Genomic DNA, 27,915 nt, shown 5'->3' with positions numbered 1-27,915 from the left:
AAGAAAGAAAGGAAGGGAGGCCGAGACCGGTTTGGCTCAATGGATAGAGCATCGGCTTGGGGACTGAAGAGTTCCGGGTTCGATTCCGGTCAAGGGCATGTACCTTGGTTGCGGGCATATCCCCAGTAGGGGGTGTGCAGGAGGCAGCTGATCGATGACTCTCTCTCATCGGTGTTTCTAACTCTCTATCTCTCTCCCTTCCTCTCTGTACAAAATCAATAAAATATATATTTAAAAATTAAAAAAAAAAAAAAAAAGAAAGGAAGGGAGGAAGGAAGGGAGGGAAGGAGAAAGGAGAAAGGGAGGGAGGGAGGGAGGGAGGGAGGGAGGGAGGGAGGGAGGGAGGGAGGAAGGAAGGAAGGAAGGGGAAAGAGTGAGAGAGGAAAGTGAATTAGTTTTATTGCATGGTGGTTGATTAGTTTAAAGTATATTTAAGGTAGTAGCTTACTTGGCTACAGTATCAACTGGGCAATTAAAAATAAAGCTACATTCCTAGAAGTGGGTTAAATGGGAGTTCCATTTTTATTTATTAATTTTTAGGAAACTCCATGCTCTTTTCCACAGTGGCTACACCAGTCTGCATTCCCACCAGCAGTGCATGAGGGTTCCTTTTTCTTCATATCCTAACTAGCACTTGTCAATTGTTGATTTGTTGATAACAGCCCTTCTGACAAGTGTGAGATGGTACCGCATTGTCATTTTGATTTGCATCTCTTGGATGATTACTGACTTTGAGTATGTTTTCATATGTTTCTTGACCTTCCTTATGTCCTCTTTCGAAAAGTATCACCAATTAGAAGGATATATGCACCCTATGTTCATAGCAACACAATTTATCATTGCTAAGATTTAGAAACAGCCTAAGTGCCCATAAGCAGACGAGTGGATTAAAAAACTATGGTACATCTACACAATGAAATGTTACACTGTGGTAAAAGGGAAGGAATTCTTACTATTTGCAACAGCATGGATGGAACTGGAGAGCATTATGCTAAGCAAAATAAGCCAGTCAGAGAAAGGTAATATCACATGATCTCACTCATTTGTGGAATATAATGAACAACATAAACTGATGAACAAAAACAGATCCAGAGACAGAGATCAGACCTTCAAATCTCAGAGGGAGGAAGGGGCAGGCAAGGGGGAGAGAACAACCAAAGGACTTGTATGCATACATATAAGCCTAACCAAAGGACACACACACCAGGGGGGTGAGGGCATGAAGGGGGTTGTGGGGGAGGGAGCAATGGGGGAATAAGGAGACATATGTAATACCTTAATCAATAAAGAAAAATAAAAAAATAAAAAAATAAATAAATAAGTTACACTTCCAAACTGAAGAAGAAAATGCTTTAAAATTAAGCCAGCATATGCATTATTCTAAATATCAAAAGTCCTAAATTGTCATGTCCCTCTAAACAAAAGTAGGCTATGATTATTCGCATCAAATAATCAGCAAAATTGCACCACACTTACTAAGTCCCTGTGAATGAAGGAGTTTCTCTCCAGATACTCCATCCCTTCACATATGTCCTGGCACATGCTCAGCAGCATCTCCTTCCTGAGCTTCCCTTTCCGCTCTCGGAGGTAGTTCAGTAGGCAGCCATTCTCCATAAACTCGGTCACGATGTAGAGGGGCTTCTGCTGGATGCACACCCCGTAGAGCTGAACCAGCCTCGAATGGGACAGCTTCCTGTGGCAGAAACACATGCACAGTGAACAGAATCTAAATTACCTTTAGCACATGCTCTGGAAGCCTCATGCGTGTGGGCTCCCACATTAGGCTCCATCTCCAATACAGTGATAGCCCAGAAGAGATTTGAAGTTGTTCTTTTACTGCAATGGAACAGCTAGCTACACAGGATGCTAACAGTTTTGGTTGACAGCTATAAGACCTGGCCTAGAGTAGTTGCCCAATAAGTGTTTGTTGATCTTCATGTTAGTTAATTGAAGATCATGGCTTTTGTGCCCAAACAGTTCACAGTTCTGATTTCAATTAGAAACTCTACCAAGGTTTTGTTGTGGGACAGAAGGCAAATTAGGTAAGTTTACAAAATTTCCTTTTTCTCATCTATAAAATTGGGATCTTAATGGAATCTACCTCATAGAATTGTGAGGACTCATTAACTCATTCGGCAGCCCACAAATATATTTTGAACCGCATGCTAGTCATTTTAGGCATTCACCAGGTTGTAGAAGAAAGATAAATAAACTCTTATTATTACGGAGCTTACGTTCTAGTGGAGGGGAAACAAAACAAATACATATGAAGCTTTGAAGTAGTGACGAGGGCTTTGATGGAACTAGCCACAAGGGGATATAATAGAAAGCATTTGGGGATGGGATGCCAATTAAATGGAGTAGTCAGGGAAGACTTCCTGAAGGAGGTGTCATTCAAACCACACACTTATAAAAAGGAGGTAATGAGTATATTACCACATAACATGCACATATATATTATAAGTATATTACCAAGCTGTATATGCTTGCCAGATAGAGCTTAGTGTGTGTCAGCTTAATTTTTTTTTTTTTTTTTAAGATGAATGTATTTGCATTCCCTAGTTAGAAGTCAGAAGGGAGCTCTTCCTGCCTCACTTAACAAAAAATTGAGGCGACCTGGCCAGTATGGCTCAGTTGGTTGCGCGTCATCCCAAGAACTAAATTGCTTAGGATAATACAACAGAATCTAGTTAGTAATCTGGGTTTTCTTCTTCACCACATTGTTGTCTCTTTTAAGTAAGTGTTGAACAAATACTTAAAGTTGATTTGATTTGTGTCACATTATCGGCCTGTCCTGGTCCAGGCCAGTTTACAGACGTAAAACACAGCCACAGGTTCAGCTGAGTCAAAATCCTGATCTGTGAGAGTCTACAAAAAGCCATTTCTGTTAAAGCTCAGAATTCTTTTCTTTTCTTTCTTTCTTTTTTTTTTCCTTCATTTGGTTTCATTATTTTTTTCCCCCCCTCAAGGTAAAATTTATTTTTATAATCTTTATTTTTGAAAGTATTACATAGCTCATCCTTTCCCCCCATTAACCTCTTCCAGCCTGTTCCCATCCCCTCTAAAGTCCAGAATTCTTGTATCTTCTGAAAGTAAATACTTTATCCTTATATCACTATAAAGACAAATTAACATTTTTTGCTTCTGAGAAAATTAAAAGTACACCTGTTAAGACCTATTATTGAAGCAAAGAGAACACACATTTTTGTCACTTTCTTAGATTGTCCCCATTAATCCACACATTGGTCCATTGAGGTGGGTATTGCTATCCCCATTTCACAGGTGAGGACATTCACCGGCTTGGAAAGGTGAACTGACTCATCCAGGCCACATGGAGGTTAAGCAATTAGGCTCAGTCACACAACTAGCTTGGGCAGAGTTGTGACAAATCCAGGTGTGACTGACTCCAAAATCCATGTTCTTTCCATGATACCAGGGTGCTGTGAGACATTTGTCTGGGTATTCTTTATGCTTACGTCATCACTTTAGCCTCCTCAATGAAGTCCTCCTCAGACATGGAGCCTTCGTTGATGGCCTTGATAGCTACCTGGAGATGTGCTCGCCATTCACCTAAATGGACCACACCGAACTGACCGCTTCCGATCTCCTTCACAAAAGCCAGCTCAGAAGGATCTATCTCCCACTTTTCTGAAAAGTGAAAAATAAATAAATAAAAAATAAAAATTCATGTTATAAGTAGGGAAAAGCTTGCTAAAATTTTAGAGCTAGAAAAGATTTAGGGATCACCTAGATTTCATCTCTTATTTTATAGAGAGGTTGGAAAGTTTACACATGAGTGGAGAGGGCCTACAACCATTTTTAATACGCTCATTGTGGCTTCAATGGGTAATTCCAGAAATTCAGTTTAAAAATACAAGCTTGAGCCCTAGCTGATTTGCTCAGTGGATAGAGCGTCGGCCAGTGGACTGAAGGGTCCCAGGTTTGATTCCAGTCAAGGGCATGTACCTGGTCAGGACTCATGGAAGAGGCAACCAATCGAGTTGTTTCTTTCACATTGATGTTTCTCTCTGTCTTTCCCTCTCTCTTCCACTCTCTCTAAAAAAAAGAAAAAAGAAATTAAACCAATGGAAAAAATATGCTTGGGTGAGGATTTTTTTTTTTTTTTTTAAGTAGAAAAACATACAAGCTTGAGCCTTAGCTGGTTTGGCTCAATGGTTAGAGCATCGGCCTGTGAAATGAAGGGTCCTGGGTTCAATCCAGTCAAGGGCACAAGGGCATGTACCTTGGTTGCAGGCTCAATTCCCAGCCCCCATTGGGGCGTGTAGGGAAGGCAACCGACTGATGTGTCTCTCTCACATCGATGTTTCTAACTCTGTCTGTCTCACCCCCTCTCTTCCACTCTTTCTAGAAATCATTGTAAAAATATCCTCAAGTGATAATTAACAAAAACACAAGCTTGACTTACTTGGAGAAGAATTGTAGACATTAAAACATGCTTTCTCTTTTCAGAGAGAGCCAGGATAAAACACAGTTCTGTGCTTTTCTAAGCTAAACCTACCAAAACTAGATCTGGGACCTGAAATATTCATGTCCAAAGCCTGCTTTTGTTCTAGTGAGTAAACTTGTGAGACAAAGTTTGGGCTTCCCCCATTTCAGTTCCTTCCACTGCCCATTGCCATTCCTAAAGGGCTTTTCTAAGTCCTCTTTAGGAAAAAGTCTAATCAATCCATCTGATAAATATGTCCAATGTTAATATTCTAGCCCACATATATATACTGTATAAATAAATGTATGTTTGAAGTGACATTACATTACCACATATTTCTCATCCTATAGAAGCAAGTCAGGGGGGAAAATGTTTTTTTAAAAAAAACCTCTTGAAAACTCTGAGAAGTATCAAATCTTTTGAATCTCTTTTTATATAGCAATACCACCATCTGCTGGAACTTTAAAATAATGCATTTAAAAGAATTGTAAGAGCTGCTGGCTCTGACAGCTTTGCAAAGTGCTCCCCCTCCCAATAGCAAGTGTGTTTTAAAAGTAACATGGGAGGACATATTCATGACCTTGTGATTGGCAAAGGTTTATTCAACAGAATGTAACCAGAGAGGAAAGTATTGACAATTACACTGGTAAAAATTCTGTTTATCAGATACATCTTTTAAGAGAATCAAAAGGTAAGCTACAGACTGGGAGAAAATATTTCTAAAACATGTAACCAACAAAGAATGCCTATTCATAATATAAATAAATCAATTTTAAAAAGTAGATAATCTTATTTTTAAGGGTTAAAAAACCTGAACTTTCTTTCTTCTTGTAATCATTTTTACTTAACTGCAATCTATTTTTAAAATATATTTTTATTGATTTCAGAGTAGAAGGGAGAGGGAGAAAGAGATAGAAACATCAATGATGAGAGAAAATCGTTGATAGGCTGACTTCTGCATGCCCCCTGCTAAGCATCAAGCCAGCATCCCGGGCATGTGCCCTTGACTGGAATCGAACCTGGGATCCTTCAGTCCATAGGTCAACACTCTACCCACTGAGCCAAACCAGTTAGGTTGAACTCATTTTCTCACAAAAGAGAATACCCAAATGGCCTCTAAACTTATGAGAACTTGATCAAAATAGTCATCAGAGAATTGTACATATAAACCATAATGAGATACCACTACACATGTACCAGACTGGCTAAAGTGAAAATAAAACAAAATAAAAATAAAAACCACAAGAATGCCAAATATTGGCAAGTGGGGAGGTATGGAGCAGCTGGAACTCCGAATACTGTTCATTGAAATGTAATTTCATTAAGCACTTTGGAAAACTGATGAAATCTAAGGGCATACATATTCTGTGACCCAGAAGTTCTACCCTTAAGTATATATCCAACATTGGAGTACTGAACTTCATCAAAAGACATACAAGAATATCCATAATATATGAGACAAAAATTGGTTATAACCCAAATGGGCATATAAAAAAATCCATTGTTGTATAGCCATGCCAGGCAGCAGCACACAACACAATGACAATAGACCAGCCACACCCAACACCATGGGTGAGCTGAGGTATGGACTGAGAGAAAGATGCCAGGTCAAAAGAACACATGGTGTCCAATTCCATTTTTAGTAAAGCAGTCAAAACCAGGCAAAACTAACTGGGCAATAGACTAATAAATTGTGCACTGTTCTGGATGTCAAAAATTGAGTTTAGTTTTTAAAAAATTAAACAGGGCCATTCACCCTTAAATTGCTAATGGTGGAACTTTTAATATATATAGTATTTATGGGCAAGGAAAGAATCCAGGTACCCATGACACCCTGAGATCACTCTTCCATCTCAATTGACATAGAGACCCTGAGTCTTAGTTACCTGTTACACAATATAATTGCATTATCATTTTCCCCAGTATATGCTGAGTCCCACTAATGAGAAAATTTAAAGGAATAAAGCATCACCAAATTAGAATATGGGATTCTTTGTCTCTATGTATTCTCACAGATTTGCAAATAACCCATTTACTAGAAAATAGTTAAAATCAAATTTTGTCTAGATTTTGTGCTGTTAAAAAAAAAAGGGGATGAGGACACTTTTAGCAGCTCGTTTTAACAGGTTCTCTTGGGGAGCATCATTTGCCAGACACCCAGCCCAAACACTCAAATGAAAAGAACTATAATTTATCAAAAGGGCTCTTAATAGTAAAATTTGGGGTAAAAGTGAAACATTTCCCCCCAAAGTTTAAATTGCCCTTAGGAGATGCACATAATTAAACATCTCAGAAGGGGGATTTAAACTTGAGAAGGAATGTAACTCAATAGACATCTCAGTGACTGAGAACTTAAAGAACATGGAGGGAACTTGGGGTAAAGTCTTTACTGGATCTGAGGCTTTGCTAGAGCACATGTGTACACCTTACCATAGCTAAAACCAGCGGTGGCCGGCAAACAGCTGCCCATCAGCCCAACTGGGTAGCGGAGACGGGACATGAGACCTAGGGAGAAAGAGAAATCAGCATCTCAAGCCTAGTTACTAATATAAACAACATACTAAATGATAGTACAGCTCTTTACATAAATAAGACACTCCTCCACTTTGGCTGTTGGCTTATTTTTTCCCATTTGAAAAACGTTTTTCATTAAATAATATATTCTCATTGAACACAAATTAAGGAATTCAAGAACATATAAAAATGAAATAAAGATCCATCACAAGATATTAACATCTGGAGAAATACTATTGATGAAGATCTTTGTAAAAATCTTTATATGTGTATTTGAAAGACTATACACATCCAATACATTTTAAAGAAATTTAAATGTCTTGCTATAGGCTTATACAACCAACCTGTAACTGATATATACTAATGACTATAAATAGACCTTAAAGTTATTTCCAAGATTTCCCTATTATAAAATATACTATTGATCTTGTATGTACCTCTCAAATTATCGCCTTAAGATAAATTCCTTAAAATGTGGTTTCCTGATCAAAGGGTACCTACCAAAGTTGTACCAATTTATTCAACTAAACAGTGCTCAAGTGTAACCATTTCTCTATTTTAATTTTTGAGAGTAGTTTATTTATTTATTTTTTTAATAGCATTGGAGCCCTAGCCAGGTAGCTCAGTTGGTTAGAACATTGTCCCCAATACACTGGGTCTCTATAACTCCTGGTCCAAACAAACATAAAAAGGAATTTCCTTAAGACCCCAAAACTTTCCTTTAACTTAGAAGATTTTGTCAAAGGACTTGTATTCATGCACATAAGCCTAACCAATGGGCACAGACAACAGGGGGGTAAGGGCATTGGGGAGGAGGGGGGACACAATGGGACGATAAGGACACATAAGTAATACCTTAATCAATAAAGAAAAAAATTTTAAATATATTTTATTGATTTTTCACAGAGAGGAAGAGAGAGGGACAGAGAGTCAGAAACATCCATGAGAGAGAAACATCAATCAGCTGCCTCCTGCACACCCCTACTAGGGATGTGCCCGCAACCAAGGTACATGCCCTTGACCAGAATCGAACCCGGGGCCCTCCAGCCTGCAGGCCAATGCTCTATCCACTGAGCCAAACTGGTTTAGGCATGAAAAAAAAATTTTTTTAAGATTTTGTCAAATATTTTTATTCTGTGAATTACTACCAGTGGTTTAATGGCAGTCTATATCCCTGATAGAAGTCTGTCAATGTCTGCATTGCCATTACTTCTGCTAAGGAGATGGACGGTCATGAGCTAAACTCACCAGAGGTTAAAAAAAAAAAAAAAAAATAGACAAAATAGTCATGGGTTTTAATGCACAAACTCTTCCAAAAGTGGACCTCCAAAATATTCCCCAGTGACATGATTTGCCTCTTTCTGGAGGTGATGACAGGAGTTGTGTGCAGACTCTGGATTTCACAGGTTCAGTGGCTCCAGCACTTTCAAAGATTTATGGAAGTTCAAAATCTCAGTTCACACACTAAGTAACTGTGTGACCTTGAGCAAGTTTTCTCACAACTCATGCCTCAGTTTCCTCACCTGTAAGATGGAGATAGCAACAGCACCTACCTCATAGGATTGTTCTGAAGGTTAAATAAATAAATATACAGAAAAGCATTCAGAACAGGGTCTGGCCCCAAGTAAATCTGCAATAAATAAGTTCATTCTGAGTCCCATGCCTTTCTTCTTATCACCCTTCTTTCTTGTTTCTGCATTTGTTTTCTACTTCTTTTCTCTTTAATAAATAGCAGCCAGCCTGGCTGGCATGGCTCAGTGGATAGATTATCAGCCTGTGGACTGAAGGGTCCCAGGTTTGATTCCGGCCAAGGGCACATGCCTAGATTGCAGGCTTGATCCCCAATGTGGGGCATGCAGGAGGCAGCCAATCAATGATTCTCTCTCATCATTGATGTTTCTATCTCTCTATCCGTCTCCCTTTCTCTCTGAAATCAATAAAAATATATTTTTAAAAATAATAATAATAAATAAATAGCAGCCATTGTTTTAAGTTTTCAAGTCCCATTTTTCATTGTTTAATCCAGGTTTTTTTTTATTTTAGAAGTTATGTGTATGGTATTTCATTTTAAAGCAGAAAATAAAAGCTTCCCACATTCAAGTCTCCTTCCCCAGCGGTAAACCTTAACAGTTTGTAGTCTGTTATAACCTTACCAGTTTAAAAATTATTACCTAAATGTCAAGTTGCTCTATGCACACATATATGTGCAAATGTGTATTTTTTTTTCAGAAGTAGAACTATACTCTAAATATATTGCTTTGTACTTTTTTTTTTTTTTTTTTTTTTACCAAATAACTTATCACTAACATCTTTTCATGTTGGTACATCCTGATCTACCTCAGTTTTGTTTTGTTTTTAACCTCACCACCAAAACCACTCAGTTTCTTAAAGTCTATCTTTGAAGGAAGCGGAAAGAGGAGTGTGAAGAAGAAAACTCAAAACTGGTCTCCTCATTGAAAGGGTTACCCTCCCTGGCCTCGCTCAGAAACCTTGTCACTTCCTCTCCAGTCAAACTCCCCTGACCAACTGGAATATCCATGAGAACCCATCCCATTCCCATAAGAGGATAAAAATGTCCTTGGATTTATTCCTGATATTTAGAACCAGTACAATGGAAAAGCGGCTGCTTTCCAAAAAAGATTTTATTTTGTCAATCCAACTTTTCATGAGAAAAATCTAAAATAGCATTGTATGACAAGAAGTAAAGAAAATATGAAAAGTTACAGCGGGTTCCAAATTCTATAGAACTAAGGTAAGAGGATTCCCCCATGGGCTCCCAGTGGTCTAGCAGAGGTTGACGAGGGCTGAGGGCCAGAGATGTGATGGCAATTGTGGTGGAACTTTCTGGAATCCTATATCTTTCCATAGATGATAGGTTTGTACAAATAGCAATTATTGCAAACAATAGCTGGGGGTTGGGGCTAAATATGCCTCCAGCATATTTAAACCAAAATATAATTAGTGAGAGGCTGCATCCTGTGTAGCATTTTCTGTTCTCCAAACAAGAAAGAACAGAGAATGAGAGCAAATTTTCTATTGCAAACGTCTAAAATAGAGAGCACATTTAGGGGGCCAGGAAAAGGAGGCATGATTCTTTATGACATTGGAAATCCTATTACATTTAGCCCTGCGTAAATTTCAACCAATGTATAATGACTTCAACAGCCTTTGCTCCTCTGTTATCTATCCCTTTTCTAACTTGGCCAAAATGTAAAAAAAAAAAAAAAAAAAAAAAAAAAAAAAAAAAAAAAATGGACCTATCTCTTGCTCCCTGACTAGAAAACCAAAGAAGCGTCATTGAAGGGAATTGTTCAGAAGCACGTTGTATTTCAAGTTCTTACACATTTTTGCAGGGATATGTGTAAAGTGTCCGAGACCAAAGATGCATTGCCCATCTGGAGCCTGGCTCCCCGACTCTCCCAGCCTGAAGTTGCCGACTTACCAGCTGCGTTGTGCTGGTGATACCAAATCAAGTCAGGGATTGACGGAAAGAGGTGTCTTTCAGCCACGTACCACGTTCCTGAGTCATGCCTTTTAATCTGGTAATGTTTGATGGTGGGCTCCATGCTTCTACGGTCAATAAAATGCAAATTAGTGAGCGCACGAAAGGTCACTTTGAAAGGTCACTAAGTCAATGCGTTAAGCAACAGGGCTCCGCCTCTCAACCGCTTAGCCTGGCAACACTACACACTGGAGCCGGGATTGGGTTAGAGTACACAGGTCCCTCCCCACCCCAGGAGACTTCCCCGGCTGGCTTATTGGAGCCTTAGAATCAAACATGACTTCCAGCCAACGTCCAGGTGACAACAAGATCTCATAGTGGGCACATACGTGTTTATTGACTATCGAGTATGCTGTAGGAATGAAGCAATGCCCTGTGAGGGGTGTGAGGCAATGTGAGACAAAGAAGGGAGGAAAACCAACACAGGGCGTACTGCTGAGCAGTTCTGCTGTGGGCAACCGGAGTTTAATCCTCATGGGAAGCTGAGAGACTGTGGGACACACCTTGGAACTGTCCCACTAAAGTGCAAAGAAGCCGAGGTGCTTATCCTCCCATTCCCCATTGGTGGAGGGCGGCTCCGAGGATGTTCATTGTCAGGCACGTCCAGCCTAGCCACGGGGACCAGGCGCTCCCTCATCCAGAGAACATCCTCGGCAGAGACACAGGAAGCTTTCTGAGGGCAGGTGAACTCCGCGGGTAGACGCAGGAGAGACAGGGATATGAGGAAAGCACCACCAGTTGGGCTACAACTCAGCAAGCTTCCTCACTTGATGGTTGAGAAAAGGGGAAGAGACAACTTAAGTGACACCCAATGCCACACACAGATCTTGTTAGGGATACAAACTGAACTGGCCTGCTGTCCTAATTTCCAGTCTAGCAATCTCCCTACGCAAGGCTCTCCCTTACATTCTGTAAGTGACGGTGCCGGCATGGAAAGGGCTGTCCCAGGAGCTGTTATTTCTAAAGTGAGCGAAGGCACAGTGGCTTACCTCCTATCTCTTGTAAACACGGAAATGGTGTAGGATCCCAAATGTCTTGAATCTCGGACAATAAATGCACCTTCTTTGGACTGCAAAAACAATTCGTTCATTGCACAAGTTTACATTTATTAGAAAGGAAGGCAAACCCACATCTCAGTCATGAAAACCAAGGCCATCCTGACTTCCTACAAAAGCCTGAGATTGTGTTTACAAGTACAGGCTTAGAAATAATACCTATAAAATAAAATACATTTAGGGCAAGCGTTTATTGTATACATGAGTACCTTCAAACGTTGCCCCCAGTTTTCCTAAGCAAAATCCTGCATTTGACAACCTTGTATACCACCATTTAGTTGTTTTTGTTACATTGACCAGGATGATAGGTCAAACAGCTGATGAGTAGGATGAACAGACTGACAGAGTTGTACTTTGGAAGAAAAGAGAGAAAATGACAGGTGGGGGTGATGGAGGGAGGGAGAAATTGTTAGGATTGGAGTGGGAAAGGAGACCAGAGAGTCTGAAGAGAGGAGTGAAGAGAGCCATTCTAGTTGCTCTGGGTATGGGAGACACAAAAGGGGATATGGCAAGAGGAAAGAACATTATAATGTTTGATGTTAGACTATGAATTGCATCCCGACTGACATTTTTGGAAAATCTCAATAAAGCTGTGAATTACTTTCAAATATCTTGAACGTTGGGCAGTTTTATTTGAGTGTGTGTGTGTGTGTGTGTGTGTGTGTTCTTTTAAAATGCTTCTGCTTTATTGAGGGTATTTACACTTGTGGAGAGAAAAATATCTCAGGATCTCGTCCAATGTTTACATCCGTGAAGTGCTGTCGGTAAGAGCTGCACCACCCACCGCATGGCAGAGTCCATAAGGCAGAGTCTCCTTCTCCTCCCAGATACTTACAGAGAGACAAGCCCCATTTCCTGCTCAAATTGTCAAACCAAAGAACCTCTTATAGCCACTTAACATGATAAAATCTAGCTCTCTCCAAGTGAAAGACTTAAATGTGAAAAGCAAATCTTTACAAACATTTAAAAGAAAATTTGCAATTCCTTTATTACCTCAGGAAAGAGAGGAATTTCTTATAATAAACAAATAAAAAAGCAGAGATCATAAGAAAATATTGAGAAATTTGGTATTAATATGTTTAGAAATTCTGCATAAGAAAAATTCTGCAGCACTGTTTGTGATAGCATAAAGTTTTGTTTTTAAGCCAGAAACCAGAAGAATATAGTTGTAACACATAACTGACAAAAGATTGGTATTCAGAATATATTTTTAAAGCATGTATCAGTCAGTTTAAAAGAAAAATACTACAGAAAAATGAGCAAAGACTATTAACAGGCATGTATATAGCAGCAGAGAAAGCCCACTGGCCCACAGACACATGAAAAGTTACTCAATAGAGATGTTTATCAAAGAAATGCACATTTCAAAATACATATGAGCCAAAACCGGTTTGGCTCAGTGGTAGAGCGTCGGTCTGCTGACTGAAAGGTCCTAGGTTTGATTTCGGTCAAGGGCATGTACATTGGTTGCGGGCACATCCCCTGTAGGGGGTGTGCAAGAGGCAGCTGGTCGATGTTTCTCTCTCATTGATGTTTCTAGCTCTCTCTCTCTCTCTCTCTCTCTCCCCCTTCCTCTCTGTAAAAAAATCAATAAAATATATTTTATAAAATATATATATATGAAATTTCTTACTCAATGCCAGGCAGATACCAAATGTTGGCAAGAACGTAAGAAACTAGTTTTCTCATTGCCTGGAAGAGATTCAACTAGTACAAATACTTTGAATCACAATTTGATAATATCTAGTAATATTAAATGTGCACATATCCCTGACCAGACCATTCCATTTCTGAGTATAATTGAAAGAAACCCCTTACCTTTGCATATCAAATGAAACATACACGGAAGCTCTCTGCAGCACTGTTTGTGATATTGTAGGAAATTAGAAACAATTTGAATGTCTATCACTAGTGAAATGGGATGTTTGGGTATCTTATATAATAAAAGCCTAATATGCAAATTGACCTAACAGCAGAACAACTGGCAGAATGACCAATTGCTATGACACACACTGACCACCAGGGGGCAGATGCTCAACACTGGAGCTGCCCCAACCCACAGACTCCAGGCCAGCCATGGCAGATGCCAGCAGCCAGCCCCTACCCCTGTCACCTGCTGGTCTCCCCACAGATTGGCCCTGATTGCTGGCCAGGCCTGGGGACCCTACCAGTGCTTAAATTTTGTGCACTGGGCCTCTGGCACTCATATGATGAAATAGTAGACAGCAGTTAAAGCAATGTGTTTGATCTACCTGTTCCCTTTTGAATAAAATTGAAAATATAATGCTTAGTTTAAAAAAATCATGGCCTCCTTTAAGTTAAATGTTAAAACACATAAAATAACACTACAGTTTGCTAATTGCACAATCTATGATAAAAACATAAACATGGGGTCAAAATGGGAAATGTTCTTCTACTGTGATTGCCTCTGGGGAGTGGGGAGGACAAGAAAGATGAGAGGTGAGCTGGGTCTGTGTCCCTCATGCTCTCCCTGCCTGCCCCCCTCCGTGTGTCCAGAGCCATTCCTGGCATTGGGTTTTCAGTTACAGAACTGATTCTTTCTCACTTGTATTTCTAGATTTCCTCAACATCCAACAGCGGTGTGTGATGACACAAATACCTTGCACCTACTTTCTAGTTTTGACTTCACGTGTACCCACAGTTAATATTTACCGTCAGTTGGAAATTTAAACTCTTCGCAGCTTTGTTTGGTTTTTACCTAAATGATTGGTTTTGACTAAGCTTGATATTTTGACTACCTTACTCTTCCCTTTGTTCTCAAAGATCAAAGAAGGTGCAGCACCGTGTATTTTTTGATATTTGTGTTTTTTTGTTTTGTTTTTTCTTGTTTTTTTTTTTAATATATTTTATTGAATTTTTACAGAGAGGAGGAGAGAGGAATAGAGAGCAGAAACGTCGATGAGAGAGAAACATCGACCAGCTGCCTCTTGCACACCCCACCGGGGATGTGCCTGCAACCAATGTACATGCCCTTGACCAGAATCGAACCCGGGACCTTTCAATCCGCAGACCTACGCTCTACCACTGAGCCAAACCGGTTTCAGCTGATATTTGTGTTTTTAATGAGCCTAAGCTCAGTTCATGAGGATAGGGTGTATATTTGATTGGCACTGAGGCAAAGGTGCTTGGGTCCTCCAAATATAGATTGTAAGGTAGAATGCACTTTGGAGTAGATGAAAGAGTTGTAGAATGTTGGTGTTGAAATTGTTTCAGGAAAAATGTTTCTGAAGTTATGATGAAAATCAATTAAAAATCATAATCTGATACAAGGACAACTAGTTTACAACATCAAAAAAATGTGTATAGAGATGAAATTATAATACTTTAAAATTAAAACGAACAGGAGTCAATAAAACTTTTCAGTTGGATAAGGTCTTTCTTTACAATGCAGCCCTCATGGAAATTTTGAAAATATTCAGATTTATTCAGGAATAAATTGAATTACCTCTTGTCTCAAAAGACGTTCTGCCTGATTTCTGGTAATGTTTCTATGGTACCACCTGTAAAAGCAATAAAAATAATTTTTAAATTGTATATTTCTTTTCTTTTCTTCTGAAAAAAGAAAACACCCTGCTCCATTTCCCTGCCTTAAAAACTTATTCCAGAACTGATTTTTAGAATATAGAGTGGGTTTTTAAGTTCACATAAACAATAAAGTACTATTATGGGCCAATTAATTTAGTTTAGTGGAGTTTTATTAGTTGCAAGTTTATTCAATTATCTCAACTCAGCTTTCTGACACACACTTAGTATATAATTTTGAACAATTTAACCTCCTAAACATTTCCAGGAAAGTATGTGGTTAAGAAGCCATCATCTTCACCCTGGCCAGTGTGGCCGGTTGGTTGGAGTGTTGTACCATACACCGAAAGGTCATGGGTTTGATTCCCATTCAGGTCACATACCCAGGTGGTGAGTTTGATTCCCGGACAGAGTACAGGGGGCAACTGATCAACGTCTCTCTTTCTCCCTCCCTTTCCCTTTCATTCTCTCTCCAAAATCAATAAAAATATATCCTCAGATGAGAATTTTAAAAAACAAAAAAAAGAAGTCATCATCTGCAGTAGACACTTCATTGAGTTTTGGTAGACAAACTGAAAAAATACCTATTTTTTTCTTCTCAGGAAATTCTTATTTGCATGTGCGATGTTACCTTTCCAAAACTAAAACCCACTCTGACTCACGTGACTTTCCCAAGTATGTGACTTTGAAGTAAAGTGAGCGGTTTAGTGAATGGAACATCTGTGTAACCCTGCTCCACTCCCCCTCTCCAGCCCCATCTTCCCTCGTTCTCTGCTCACTCCCTGAGCTCCGCCACTTGGGATTCCTTCCTTCCTCACATTCTCCAAGCCCTTTTCTGCCCCTATCTTTCTACTACCTCTCTGCATGAAACATGTCCCTATTATACTTTACAACAACGACTTTCAGCCTTTTTCATCTCATGGCACACATAAATTAATTACAAAAATTCTGCAGCACACCAAAATATATATTATATATTTTGCCGATCTAACAGAAAAAAAAAAGTAAAATGTTGATTAATTCACACTGGATGACTATTATTGTGTTGGTTGTTGTCATTTTTTAAAAATTTTTTACAATCTGAAGGAAAAAAGGTCAGTGCCCCCTGATTAAATAGTCAATTAGTGCATGTTTTAAAAATTCTTGCAGCACACCAGTTGAAAATCGCTGCTTTAGAATACCAGAAGTGTACACAGTTTCCATAATTAAATAATATTATACTCAAATATGAAGTTTTGTATGACAAAACCTAGTCAGTAAGCAAGCATGGTACAAGAAAGAAAAAAAGGAAGCAGAATCAAAAAGAGAAAAAGAAAAATGGAAAAACTTTTATTTTAAAACCAGATTTTTAAAAAGCAGCTAATTTAATATTACCAGAAATACTATTTTTAAGGACAGTGGAAGGAAGAATACACATATAGCCCTTCACTGAGTCATAATGGGGGGAAGGAAGGAGGGACAGATGGTGGCTAAATGAAACTCATACCTGATTGCGGATGGAATCAATCTTATTACATGGAGTTCCCCTAACCTCTAGCAGTAGAAAGCTGCCACTAAATTAGAATGGTCAGGTATGAAAAATACTAATGTCCTTAACAGGAAAATGAGCCTTTAAAAAGATGAACCATAGATATTAGGGTTGATTAGGGATGATTCTAGATAAAATAATATGACTACTTATCACTAGTGGGAATAGGAGAAACTGTGATGTCCAATTGTGAATATTACTTAGTACTTTTTAATGAATATTCATATTGTGAAGGGAATTTCAAGGTGAATCTGAGACCTCCTGTTGTAGAGATAAAGACTTGGGGAATCGGCTTCAAGGGCCCCCCACTGGCTAAATTGTGAAACATGGGTGCTAAAAGGAGAATAACAATTATAGCTCAATAAAATACATTGAATCTGTGAAAAGTGAAGACTGCATAATGGTACTTCAAATAAGAAAAAGTTAAGATGGATTGCAATTTTTCTAAATGTTTTTCACCAGCCATCATATCAGTGTTCATTTTGTTGCTTTGCATTTATTTATTATTGTGATAAATAATAGAAGTAAATAAGTCATTTTGTTTAAATGTCAATTAAAAATATGTATGCATGTCATTAGAAGGACTTCCAAGTTGTAATCAAAGAGCCAGATAGAAGTATAGGAAGAATTTAGGATTCTTTAAAATAATGCAGGATTCCACAGGCAGGAATGAGATTGGATGACTATAACTTAGGAGGTTGGGGCGCGTATTGCAGAATTAAGACAGATGTGCATGTTTTTTAAACCGGTAAGGCTGTAACTCATACCTAGACAACACTCATTATAAAACCGATACCAAAGGATGTGGGCCTGGGACTTGGGACGGGGCGTCCATTGACGTATTTTTAAAAATCCAGCATATCCAACTCTGGTTGAGAACAAACATCTTGTGTACATGGAAGCCTCAGGTCCCCCATCCCTGTCTTAGATTTCCGATCAATGCGTAACAGTATTGTTCTCTTGAGTTTTCAACCTAGAAACCCTCTTCCACCTGAGAAGGTAAATCTGCTTCTCTCTGTAAGTGACCTCCTAATCCTGAGAAGGTTAAGCAGTCAGGCAGAGATAATGAGATAAGTCAGACTCATAGAAAGTTCAAGACAATCAATGTTTGATATTTAAAATGTCTATAATTTTAAAAGAATTATAGGCATAGTGGTTTAAAATGTATAATTATTCTTGACTTGGCATTTGAAGTTCAAGGGAATTTGACTCATTTTTAAAAAGTATTTGCATGGTTAAGAGAACTTGACTTATTAGATTTACCTAGGGTTCAATGAGACTGACATGTGTTTAATTTATTAGATTAACCACGTAAGTTTAATTTATTAGATGTCCAGGATCGTGGGAGGACTTGCAAAGGGCTATGGCAGTTGCAGATTTGTCCTGTCTGGCATGTGAAGAACTAAAAAAAGGAAAACTGAATGTATTCAGTTTATTAACTCAGTTAAATGTTCCAGGAAATTTAATTAGCTGAGCTTATAAATAGGACTGATTGTTCAAGGACGTTTAATAGGTTGAGTTTGAAATAGGGTAATTGTTCACATTTTTTCATATTTATAAAGAGTATATCAAGATTTACAAGTTAAATTTGAAGGGTTATTGAAAACTAGGTTTTTACATTATGTAGTTGATAATTAGATATTAATTTAACACCAAAGTAGCCATAAACATTTCTACTTATAAAGGCTCCCCTGAGATGTCAAAGGCCACATTAACACAGCATTCCCTCCCCTGAGTATCCCCTATCACCTTTAGCCTCAAGTCACTTCCTCAGAAAGGTCTTCCCCAACCAACATCTAAACTATACCTCCTTCCCCCCGTCTTCTAAATTATACCTCCCAAGACATTTCCCTGGCAAGCGTATTGTACCCAGCCGTGGATGGGCCTCCGGGCTGCAGAGAGCTTCTGGGCAGCGGGCACAGAGTGGCCAGGCCCCACAGAAAGCTACTGGTGCACGGATTTGTGCACAGGGCTACTAGTGTGTCTATAAATTAAGTCCAGTTTGCCACTCATTGAAAATTTAATGTCCTTTCAAAAATAATTTTCCAGCCGAAACCGGTTTGGCTCAGTGGATAACGTGTCGGCCTGCAGACTGAAAGGTCCCAGGCTCGATTCCGGTCAAGGACATGTACCTTAGTTGTGGGCACATCCCCAGTAGGGGGTGTGCAAGAGGCAGCTGATTGATAATTTTCTCTCATCGATGTTTCTAACTCTCTCTCCCTCTCTCTTCCTTTCTGTAAAAAAAATCAATAAAATATATTAAAAATTAAAAAATAATAATAATAATAATAATTTTCCATTTAGGAGACATAGTAAAACAAGTGCAGGACGAGTGTTTGGTCTCATGCTGTCACTGTCAAAACAAAAAAAGAAAGGCTACACAAACTGAAACAAAAATAAGCTTCAGAAAAAGAAGTTTCTGAGTCAACCATTATAAGGATCAAATACCTCTCGAGCTAGAGTTGCAGAACATGTTACTTTCTTTTCCTTTTTCAGACAAAAAAAAAAAAAAAAACAGTATGTGAGCTTATACCCTGGCAAAATGCAGCTGATTTTCATAGATTAACCACAGAGTGTATTTTGGAAGACACTTACTCATAAATTTCTAAATTGGTTAGCTTGTTTTCAGCCACGTAGTTGCTTGGAATAAAGCCTTCATTCCTATAACAGAAGACAATGCAAAAATAAAAATTTTGCCAAGTCTATAGCATTATAATGGCAACAATTCTTATAAATGTTGAGTTCATTTTCCTAATGAAGTTGTTAAAAGAGGAAAACAGGATTTTCACTTCCACATTTAACTAAAATCTCAATATCATAGATAGTAAGATCCTGACTTACAATGTGAGTAGTTCAAAGGTGTCTTATGACACCAGATGCTTTTCAGAGAGGAAAGGGGGCACTTACAGGACCCCGGGGATGGCATGTGACCTGGTTAACCACGGAGCAATAACAAAGATATGTACTGTTTGCTGCAGAGCATTCGATAGAGTAGATATTCTAGGTTAGCCACGTCCCTAGTACAGGAACGTGATAAAGAAATACTTGAATGTGCCATTTTTGCACAAGGAGGAGCATGTCTCTAAGACAGACTCTAAGCAGGGAAATTGCTGGGACACCATGCATGTGCGTCTTTCAGTAGATACGGCAAATCATCTAGAAGGGACATACACCAATTCACCCACCCATTCCAGCAGGGTGAGGACTTCCCTTTTCCTACACCTACACCTTCAAATTACATTTGAAATTACAAAAAGATCCCCAAGACATATTATTGGGGAATAAGAGCAACTTGTAGGACAATGCATGAAGTGTGGTAAGGTTTAGATAAATTAAATCTGCAAACAATACCATATATTTCAATATGTGCATGACAGTGCACGGACAATGATTTAATAAATGAATAACGGTGCTTATCTTTGAGAAAGAGACTGGGTTTGGAGGTGTGGCAAAGAATGTTGGCATTATTTTTCAGGTTTTTGTGTTATAAAGAACTGTATGCACTTATTAACTTTAAAGGTATCATAATATTAATAGGTTGGTTGGTTGGTTGTTTTGGTCTGAATCATGCCAACAGGCCACCTGTAGGAGGTGCTATTTCTGCAATCCTAAAACTACTGATAACTATTCCCACTGAAACATCTCTATCACATGTTGAGTCTAAACTAAGATTTGGAAAGACAGCCACATAATCAGGAAAACATAAAGAAAGAGGGCATGTGATATAAATACTTCTGATATTTATACCCTTATAATCTTCAGATCCTGACAAAGATCAGAAATCAATGCCGGCATCCTCTCCCAGAGAGCCCAGACACCCCCAGAATCCTTCCTACTCAGGAAGGCGTTAACCATCTATGGCAACTGACACAGCGAAGTCTGTCTGCATCCGGGTCTATTTCCCCTTACTGCTTAATTCAGCACCTACTTCCAAAGCTAGTCATTGTAGAAATATGAAAATAAGGAAGAGCCTGTTTCTGCTCCTACCTTAGAGCCTAACAGGAAAAAAATCAAAATTTAAAAAAAAAAAAAGTCAAATTTCCAGAGAAAGCATAAATCAGAATAGGAACCTATACAAATTATTATCCCCATTTTATAAATAAAGACATGAAAACTCATTAAAAATAGAACTAGCTTGTGATCCAGAGATTCCACTTCTAGACATTTATCTGAAAAACAAACAAACAAACAAAAAAACAAACAAAAAAACCACTAATGTGGGCCTCAATTTGCATTGCAGCATTATTTTCAATAGCCAGGACATGGAACCAACATAAATATCCATCAATGCAAGAATGGATAAAGAAAATGTGAGATGATAGACAGATGATAGGGAGATAGATAGATAGGAAGAAAGAAAGAAAGAAAGAAAGAAAGAAAGAAAGAAAGAAAGAAAGAAAGAAAGAAAGAAAGAAAGAAAGGAAGAAATATTATTTGGCCAGATAGATAGATAGATAGATGATGATAGATAGATAGGAATATTATTTGGCCATAATAAAGAATTAAATCTTGCCATTTGCAACAATGTAGATGGAACTTTAGAGCATTATGCTAAGTGAAATAAGTCAGAGAAAAAAAATAAATACTGTATGATCTCACATATAGGTGAAATCTAAAAGATTTTTTACATTAAAAATTGAAAGCTCATAGATAAAGGAACAGCTTGGTGATTGCCAGAGATGGGGGAGGGCCATGGGGTTCAGGACAATTGGTGAAGAGGATCAAAAGATGTAAATTTCCAGTGACAAAATAAATGTCCTGGGTAAGTAAGGAACAGCACAGTGACTATAGTTAATAATACTGTATTGCATATTTGAAAGTTCTAAGAGACTAAACCTTAAAAGTTCTCATCACAAGAAAAAAATATTCTGTAACTATATATAGTGACAGATGTTACCTAAACTTTTTCTGGTGATTGTTTTAAAATATATGCAAATATTCAATCACTAGAGGCCCTCACAGCCCTAGCTTTGTCCAGAAGGTCGTCCTGAAGGTCATCCGTATGGTTGTTCCGCTGTTTGGTCGATTTGCATATTATGCTTTTATTATTATAGATTATGTTGTACACCTGAAATTAATAGAATGTTATATGCCAATTACAGATCAATTTTTTTAAAAAGTGAAATGAAGCCTGGCTGGTGTGATTCAGTGGTTGAGCATTGACCCATGCACCAAGAGGTCTCTGGTTCAATTCCCAGTCAGGACACATGCCTAGGTTGCGGGTCCGATCTCCAGTGGGGGGCATGCAGAAACGATCCTTATTTCTATCTCTCATTCCCTTCCTTTCTCTCTAAAATAAAATTTAAAAAATATATTAAAAAAAGAGAGAAATGGCAATTCAGTCATTGGGTAAATGACTTGCCCAAAGGACACGATAGTAAGTGGCAGCACTGGAATGTGAAGCCAGGTGTAACTACTTCTGAGGGGCTGCTGAAAGCATGGTGCTAGAATGCTCTCATACGCACGGGGATCTGTAGGGATAGGTTTAATATCACACAGAAGGGAGTTATAAACCCGGAGAAACTTAGCCAGTGAACAGCCTTCTTCATGCTTCAGAAGTCTGTAGGGGATAGAAGAGGAGGTATTTGATAAGGATTGAGCCACCAATCTTACCCCCAACGGTCTCTTGCCTTCCACCAGTGAGTATCATACTTCTCCAGGATCAGGTATTCCTCTGCTCTCTTTAATGCTAAGTCACAGGGCTCTCTGGGCAGAAAGTCATAGAGTGCCATGACATGGATCTTCTCTTCAGCAACCTCAGTGGGCGGGAGGGGAGGCAGCGGCTTGCGTTTGGATGGTTGCATACGGCCCCTGCTGGACTGTGAAAACCAAACAGTGAGTAGCTGTGCTCCTGTTCCAACAACCCACACTGATCCTAACCTGTACTGATCAAGAAGAGGCATAGAGCATCTCTGCCTGCTGCCCCCCCTTCTCCCGTCCAGCTGTGCCAGAGCGGAAGCCAGGGTAGGATAAACATAGGAAATGACCAACTGTAAAACAACTTTTGGATCCAGCAACACATTCATCGTTTTGTAAATTTTCAAGATCACACAATTCTCTTGCTAGCATTGCATTGGATTTTTTTTTTTTTTTTTTACATTGGATATTTTTTCCCTTGATTTCTTCCCCAATAGTTTCACGTTGTCTTACGGATTTTTCTCCCTTGGAAAAAGAAAGGCAGCCCTTTTCTTTCAGGTGCTGTAAGCTTGTGTTTGGCTTTCCCATGCTTCCTAAGAACACTGTTTCTCCCAACTCTGGGCTGACAACGAATCCTGGCCTCAAAATGGCAGTTCCAGGATGCATTTTTTCCCTATTCACTGTCCAGTTTCAAGTTCTTCCAAAATACGGCAGAGCAGGCTATGTTAACTGGTCTTTTTTTTTTTCTTTCACTTTCTTCTAGAAAATTCATTTGTTAAATGTTTATTGAGCCCTTATTATGTGCCAAGCATGATACTAGGTCTGGGCATGGTAGCAAACAATACCTACTGGAGCAGACCCTAAAAACGCAAGCTTCCTCGACCCCCACCCTACCACCCATCAAGATGATACTCACTTGCTTCTTACTTCTCAATTCACTGAACCACTGCCTGCGAGGCTGAATGTATTTTTCTGAGAGTTCTTCATCATCGCTCAGGCTTATTTGTGTTCTCACTTGCCTGACATAAAAAAAAAAAAATAATGATCATGTTACAAGTGATTATTTTTATTCAAGTTATCTGTAAATCCACTAGATCAGTGGTCGGCAAACTCATTAGTCAACAAAACCAAATATCAACAGTGCAACGATTGAAATTTCTTTTGAGAGCCAATTTTTTTAAACTTAAACTATATAGATAGGGACATTGTTATTAATTTAATTAGGGTATGTGGCATTTTGTGGAAGAGCCACACTCAAGCGGCCAAAGAGCCGCATGTGGCTTGCAAGCCGCAGTTTGCCAATCACGGCACTAGATCATCCCAAAACTAGTACAAAAATCCAGGTCTCTTTCCCTTTTTTTAATTATGAAGACTAACCATTTCCTTTGGGAAAGTTACTACCTCTCAGAATTTAATTTTTTTTTAATCTGGAAACTAGAGGTGTTAAGAGCACATAGAGTTGCTATGAAATAAAATTGAGGAAACATGTCACATGCCCAGTACAGAGTCTGGTCCATCCACGTTAAGGACATAAAATCATAAACATGATAATGAAACACTCTGAATCAGGCACAGTGTTACTCATTTTACATGCATTACCTCATTTCATAGCATCTATTGTTATAAGTAGACATGATAGAGTAATTAAGAACTGGAGTTCATGCCGGCACCGGTTTGGCTCAGTGGATAGAGCATCAGCCTGCAGACTGAAAGGTCCCGGGTTCGATTCCGGTCAAGGACATGTACCTTGGTTGTGGGTACATCCCCAGTGGGGAGTGTGCAAGAGGCAGCTCGTTGATGACTCTCTCTCATCGATGTTTCTAACTCTCTATCCCTCTCTCTTCCTCTCTGTGAAAAATAAATAAAATATATATATATAAAAAAAAAAAAAAAAAAAGAACAGGAGTTCAAATCCCAGCTCTCCCATTTCATAGTGTGGCCTTGGGTAAGCAATGTAACCTCTCTAAGCCTCACTTTCCCCATTTAAGAAATGGGGATTGTAAAAGTCCGTAGGTGGCTTTGAGAGTTGCTTGAGCTAATAAATGCACACCTCTTAGCACAATCTGACTTATGGAACACTCCCATTAGATGTTAGCTGTGACTAATTTCATGCTTTGGATTTTATTCTTATACAACCATTTGCTGGACACCAAAGTATAAAGACACCGATAGTTTTGAGGAGATATTCAAATGAATAAGACAGAATTCTTGCCTGCAAAATTATAGAGTGGAACACAGGCATATAAATAGGATACATGAAATAAATCTATACTAATAAAAGGGTAATATGCTAATTAGACCAGACATCCTTCCAGACAAAGCCATGGTGGCAGGGCCAAGGCAGAGGCAGTTAGGGGGTAATCAGGCTGGCAGGGGAGAGCAGTTAGGGGGATCAGGCCAGCAGGCAGGTGAGAGGTTAGGAGCCAGCAGTCCCAGATTGTAAGAGGGATGTCCGACTGCTGGTTTAGGATGACGTCCCCTGAGAAGTCCCAGATTGGAGAGGGCTCAGCCCAGGCTGAGGGACACCCTCACCCCACCCCCTGTGCACCAATTTCATGTACCAGGCCTCTAGTATTAAATAAAGAACTGAAGTGCATGCTTTGGAAAGACAATCGAAGGAGCAATTAAATCCAAAAGGATTAAGAAAGGATCACAGAAGGCCCGACATTTGACCTATGGCTTTAAATAACTAGGGGGGGGGGGGGGGGAGGGAGAGGGAAAGGGAACGGGAGGAGGGTTTCCCAGGCAAAGGCAACAGCCAATACAAAGAGACATGAAGACTCAAAACAGAACACATTTATTGCCAAGTAGCTGGCCTCAGAAACAAGACTTACCGCTTCTGCACGGAACAGCAACAGCAGCAACAGAAAATCGACTGGATGGTATTATCTGGAAAGCAGAGCATTCTCAGCTGTTAGAGAGCCATGGGTCCATCATATCCGCTAGATGAGTCTGGGGGTGCTATTCCAAAGGAGGAAATCCCCTATCACCACAGGGCGGCAGGAATTGTTATAAAACGGGTGCTAAGTCCGACCGTGCCCTCCTTCACGAGCGGAAGGGGAAAACCTGCCACAAAAGCAAGTTACTGGCACCCTGATCAATGTGGTTTCCCTTCTCAGGCTCTGCTCGCCAGGTCTGGTTTGTGCAATTTCCTCAGTCGCCGAATGATGACCACTGCGCTCTACCTCACCTTGGTCAGGGCTAATGTCAGCTAGCAAGTGCACAAAAGAATGGACTTCCACCACGTTCTCCTAGAGAATCTGCTCACACTGACTTTGAATTAGGTCATCACGTGTCCTTAAAAATATTTATTATATATATTTTATACATTTGTATAAAACATAAATATATTTACATTGAATACATTATATTTTAATATGCTTACTAAAAATATATATATTTTAATATATATATGGCTTTCAAATTTTCTATGGATTAAGTCCAGATATAAGCTAAATATTTCAAGAAAGAAGTAGCTAGCTTAGTAAATCTGGGGCATGCTTACACTTTTATTGTCAAGCTTAATCTTTTTCATTTAAGCTAGGTCAGCGATTTTCAGCACCTGTGCTTCAGGATTTTTAAAGCAGGTGATACCTGACTATTTAGTCAGGGGCACTGACCTCTTTTCCCTTTATTGTCAAATAAAAATAGGACAACAGCTAATACAATAATATCCATCCAGTGTGACTGAATCAAAATTTTATCCTTTTTGTTTTTATCAAATTAGTAAATATATATTTGGTGTGCCGCAGAATTTTAGCAATTTGTTTATATGTGCCACGAGATGAAAAAGGTTGAAAATTACTGAGTTAGCCATTTGTCTTTTTAAAAATAAATAAATAAGCTTTGAATTTATCGAAAGGATGTTTTATGTTCATTGAATTTGCATTTCACAGTCAGCTCTTTCTTCTGTTCACACCTGAAAATGAAGTACTGTGAAGGAAGCAGAGTGCATTAGCTTTGAGGGTGGACAGATCTGGATTTGAATCCTAGCTGTGCGGCTGACTATACCTGAGATGAATCCCTTGACTCCTTGAACTCTTCACTACTCTGCGTGTAAAGAACAAAACAATTATACCTACCCCCTTGGGAAGTCTGATAGGGCAGAGGTTAACCTCTAACTTTGTGGGTTTGGACAAGTTACTCAACTTAAGCAGTTTCCTTATCTATAAAATGAGAATAATGGGATATATAGCATGTAAGACTACTGTGAGGATGAAGTGAATCAATTCATGTAAAGTACCTAGAACAATGTCAGGGGTACAGCAAGAAGGTAATCACGAAGACTTATGATTAGTATAGGGTTGTTGAGATATTCTCTCTAACATCCTGGAACATGGGAGAGGGGTACAAACAGAACACACCCAGTGCAGCCCACCTCTCAGCATCAGAGACCTCCTTGTCCTCCTTGGGATGGGACAACCCAACTTTTTCCTGGTAATCAGGACATTCATTCCAACTACACTGACTCCAACTCAAGGAATCCAAAATGTCCAGAGGGCAGTCTCAACCTCCAATATGCCCCAAGAAAAGACTTCTTTTCTCATGGCAATGAAATCTCCAAATCCACTAAATCCAAGGTCAGAGGGAAAGAGAACAACAATATGCCAATGAGTTATTAAGTTAAGTGGTGAGAGGGGCCATTCCAATCCTTACTCACGTATCCTGGCTACCTATTTGCTGCTGGTTTTAAGACTTTTATTGCATCTTATAGGACACCACTCCAACTTTGAAAGATGTCTCCTAGATGTTGTAGTAATTGAGCCTTTACCCAACCCTTCCTCTGTCCTGTCAAGCCAGCTGCTTCTGAATTATGGGACACACTGTTAGAATATTCAGAGAACCATTGAGCAAGCACCGACGAAACTAAGAAGAGGCTAACACCACAGAGTAGATAATCTTGTAGATACCGTTCCATACTGTCCCCATTCCAAGAGTTTCAAGTGCATTTCTCTCCCCCAGATCTCCTTGGCATCGATCTCCTGATCGTGTTCGTTCAGTGTTCCCAACCAGCAGGCCAACTTCTTGCCATTGCCCATGAGACAGTGCAGAGCAATGCCTGACACTCTCTTGCCCCGACGAAGTGAACAAACTGATGTATTTAAAGTTCTGGGAGGATTTTATTTTAGCGCTCTCTTAGGGCACCCCTGCATCGGGCTGTAGCTGTTGACTTTCCATTTGTGTGGGCTTGGGATGCAGATCTGTTTATAAATCAGGTCTGATAGGGAATTCTTCTTGAGTGTGAGTTCAATGAGAAGCACAAAAAACAGGTTCCCTGTGAATATAAGTCACCTGCTCGTGAAGCTTTCTTGGATCAACGAGGGCCCACTTTCATCTATACAACTTCCACATTCTGATGGATTACGGCAGTGCGTGCCCAGATTTGTGTTTCATGGATTAGATAACTCAGCTCATGCTGGGCAGTTTACATCACATAAATATTTCATGGTCTACGGTCAGGCATTCGGTATTCACCAGTAGCAAGCCAGGAGCTACTTTTCAAGTTGAAAATAGTTATTGGCCCAGGGTCAAGCCTTTACTCCAGGGGTTTGTGCTGTGGTTCTCATACATGGGACTTTCAGAAGCTCTTTACAGCCAACATTTTCCCCTTTATCCCAGGCTACCACCAATGAATGTGGAGTGGAACAGACACCCCAGCTTGATAGGAGCAAATGATCTGCTGTTGAGG

The 27,915-nt window shown here is 39.3% G+C and overlaps 1 protein-coding gene across 1 annotated transcript in view; it reads right to left on the bottom strand.

Annotated features, from left to right (window-relative positions):
- The window catches only part of TXK (TXK tyrosine kinase), a 56,862-nt gene that overhangs the window by 9,727 nt on the left and 19,220 nt on the right, over positions 1 to 27,915 (bottom strand). Inside the window, exons 2-11 of the mRNA XM_084889449.1 lie at positions 25,061 to 25,115; positions 23,143 to 23,245; positions 22,203 to 22,408; positions 19,185 to 19,250; positions 14,985 to 15,039; positions 11,453 to 11,532; positions 10,404 to 10,531; positions 6,878 to 6,952; positions 3,477 to 3,648; positions 1,477 to 1,693 (exon numbers count right to left, since the gene is read on the bottom strand). Of these exons, the coding sequence (XP_084745575.1) occupies positions 1,477 to 1,693; positions 3,477 to 3,648; positions 6,878 to 6,952; positions 10,404 to 10,531; positions 11,453 to 11,532; positions 14,985 to 15,039; positions 19,185 to 19,250; positions 22,203 to 22,408; positions 23,143 to 23,245; positions 25,061 to 25,115 (1,157 nt within the window). The remainder of the gene's footprint in view (positions 1 to 1,476; positions 1,694 to 3,476; positions 3,649 to 6,877; positions 6,953 to 10,403; positions 10,532 to 11,452; positions 11,533 to 14,984; positions 15,040 to 19,184; positions 19,251 to 22,202; positions 22,409 to 23,142; positions 23,246 to 25,060; positions 25,116 to 27,915) is intronic.

The sequence above is a fragment of the Pipistrellus hanaki genome, assembly GCF_964339955.1.
Source record: "Pipistrellus hanaki genome assembly, chromosome: 1".
Lineage (NCBI taxonomy): Eukaryota > Metazoa > Chordata > Mammalia > Chiroptera > Vespertilionidae > Pipistrellus > Pipistrellus hanaki.
The sequence above is the reverse complement of the archived record's forward strand: the minus strand, read 5'-3'. Positions and strand labels throughout refer to the sequence as shown.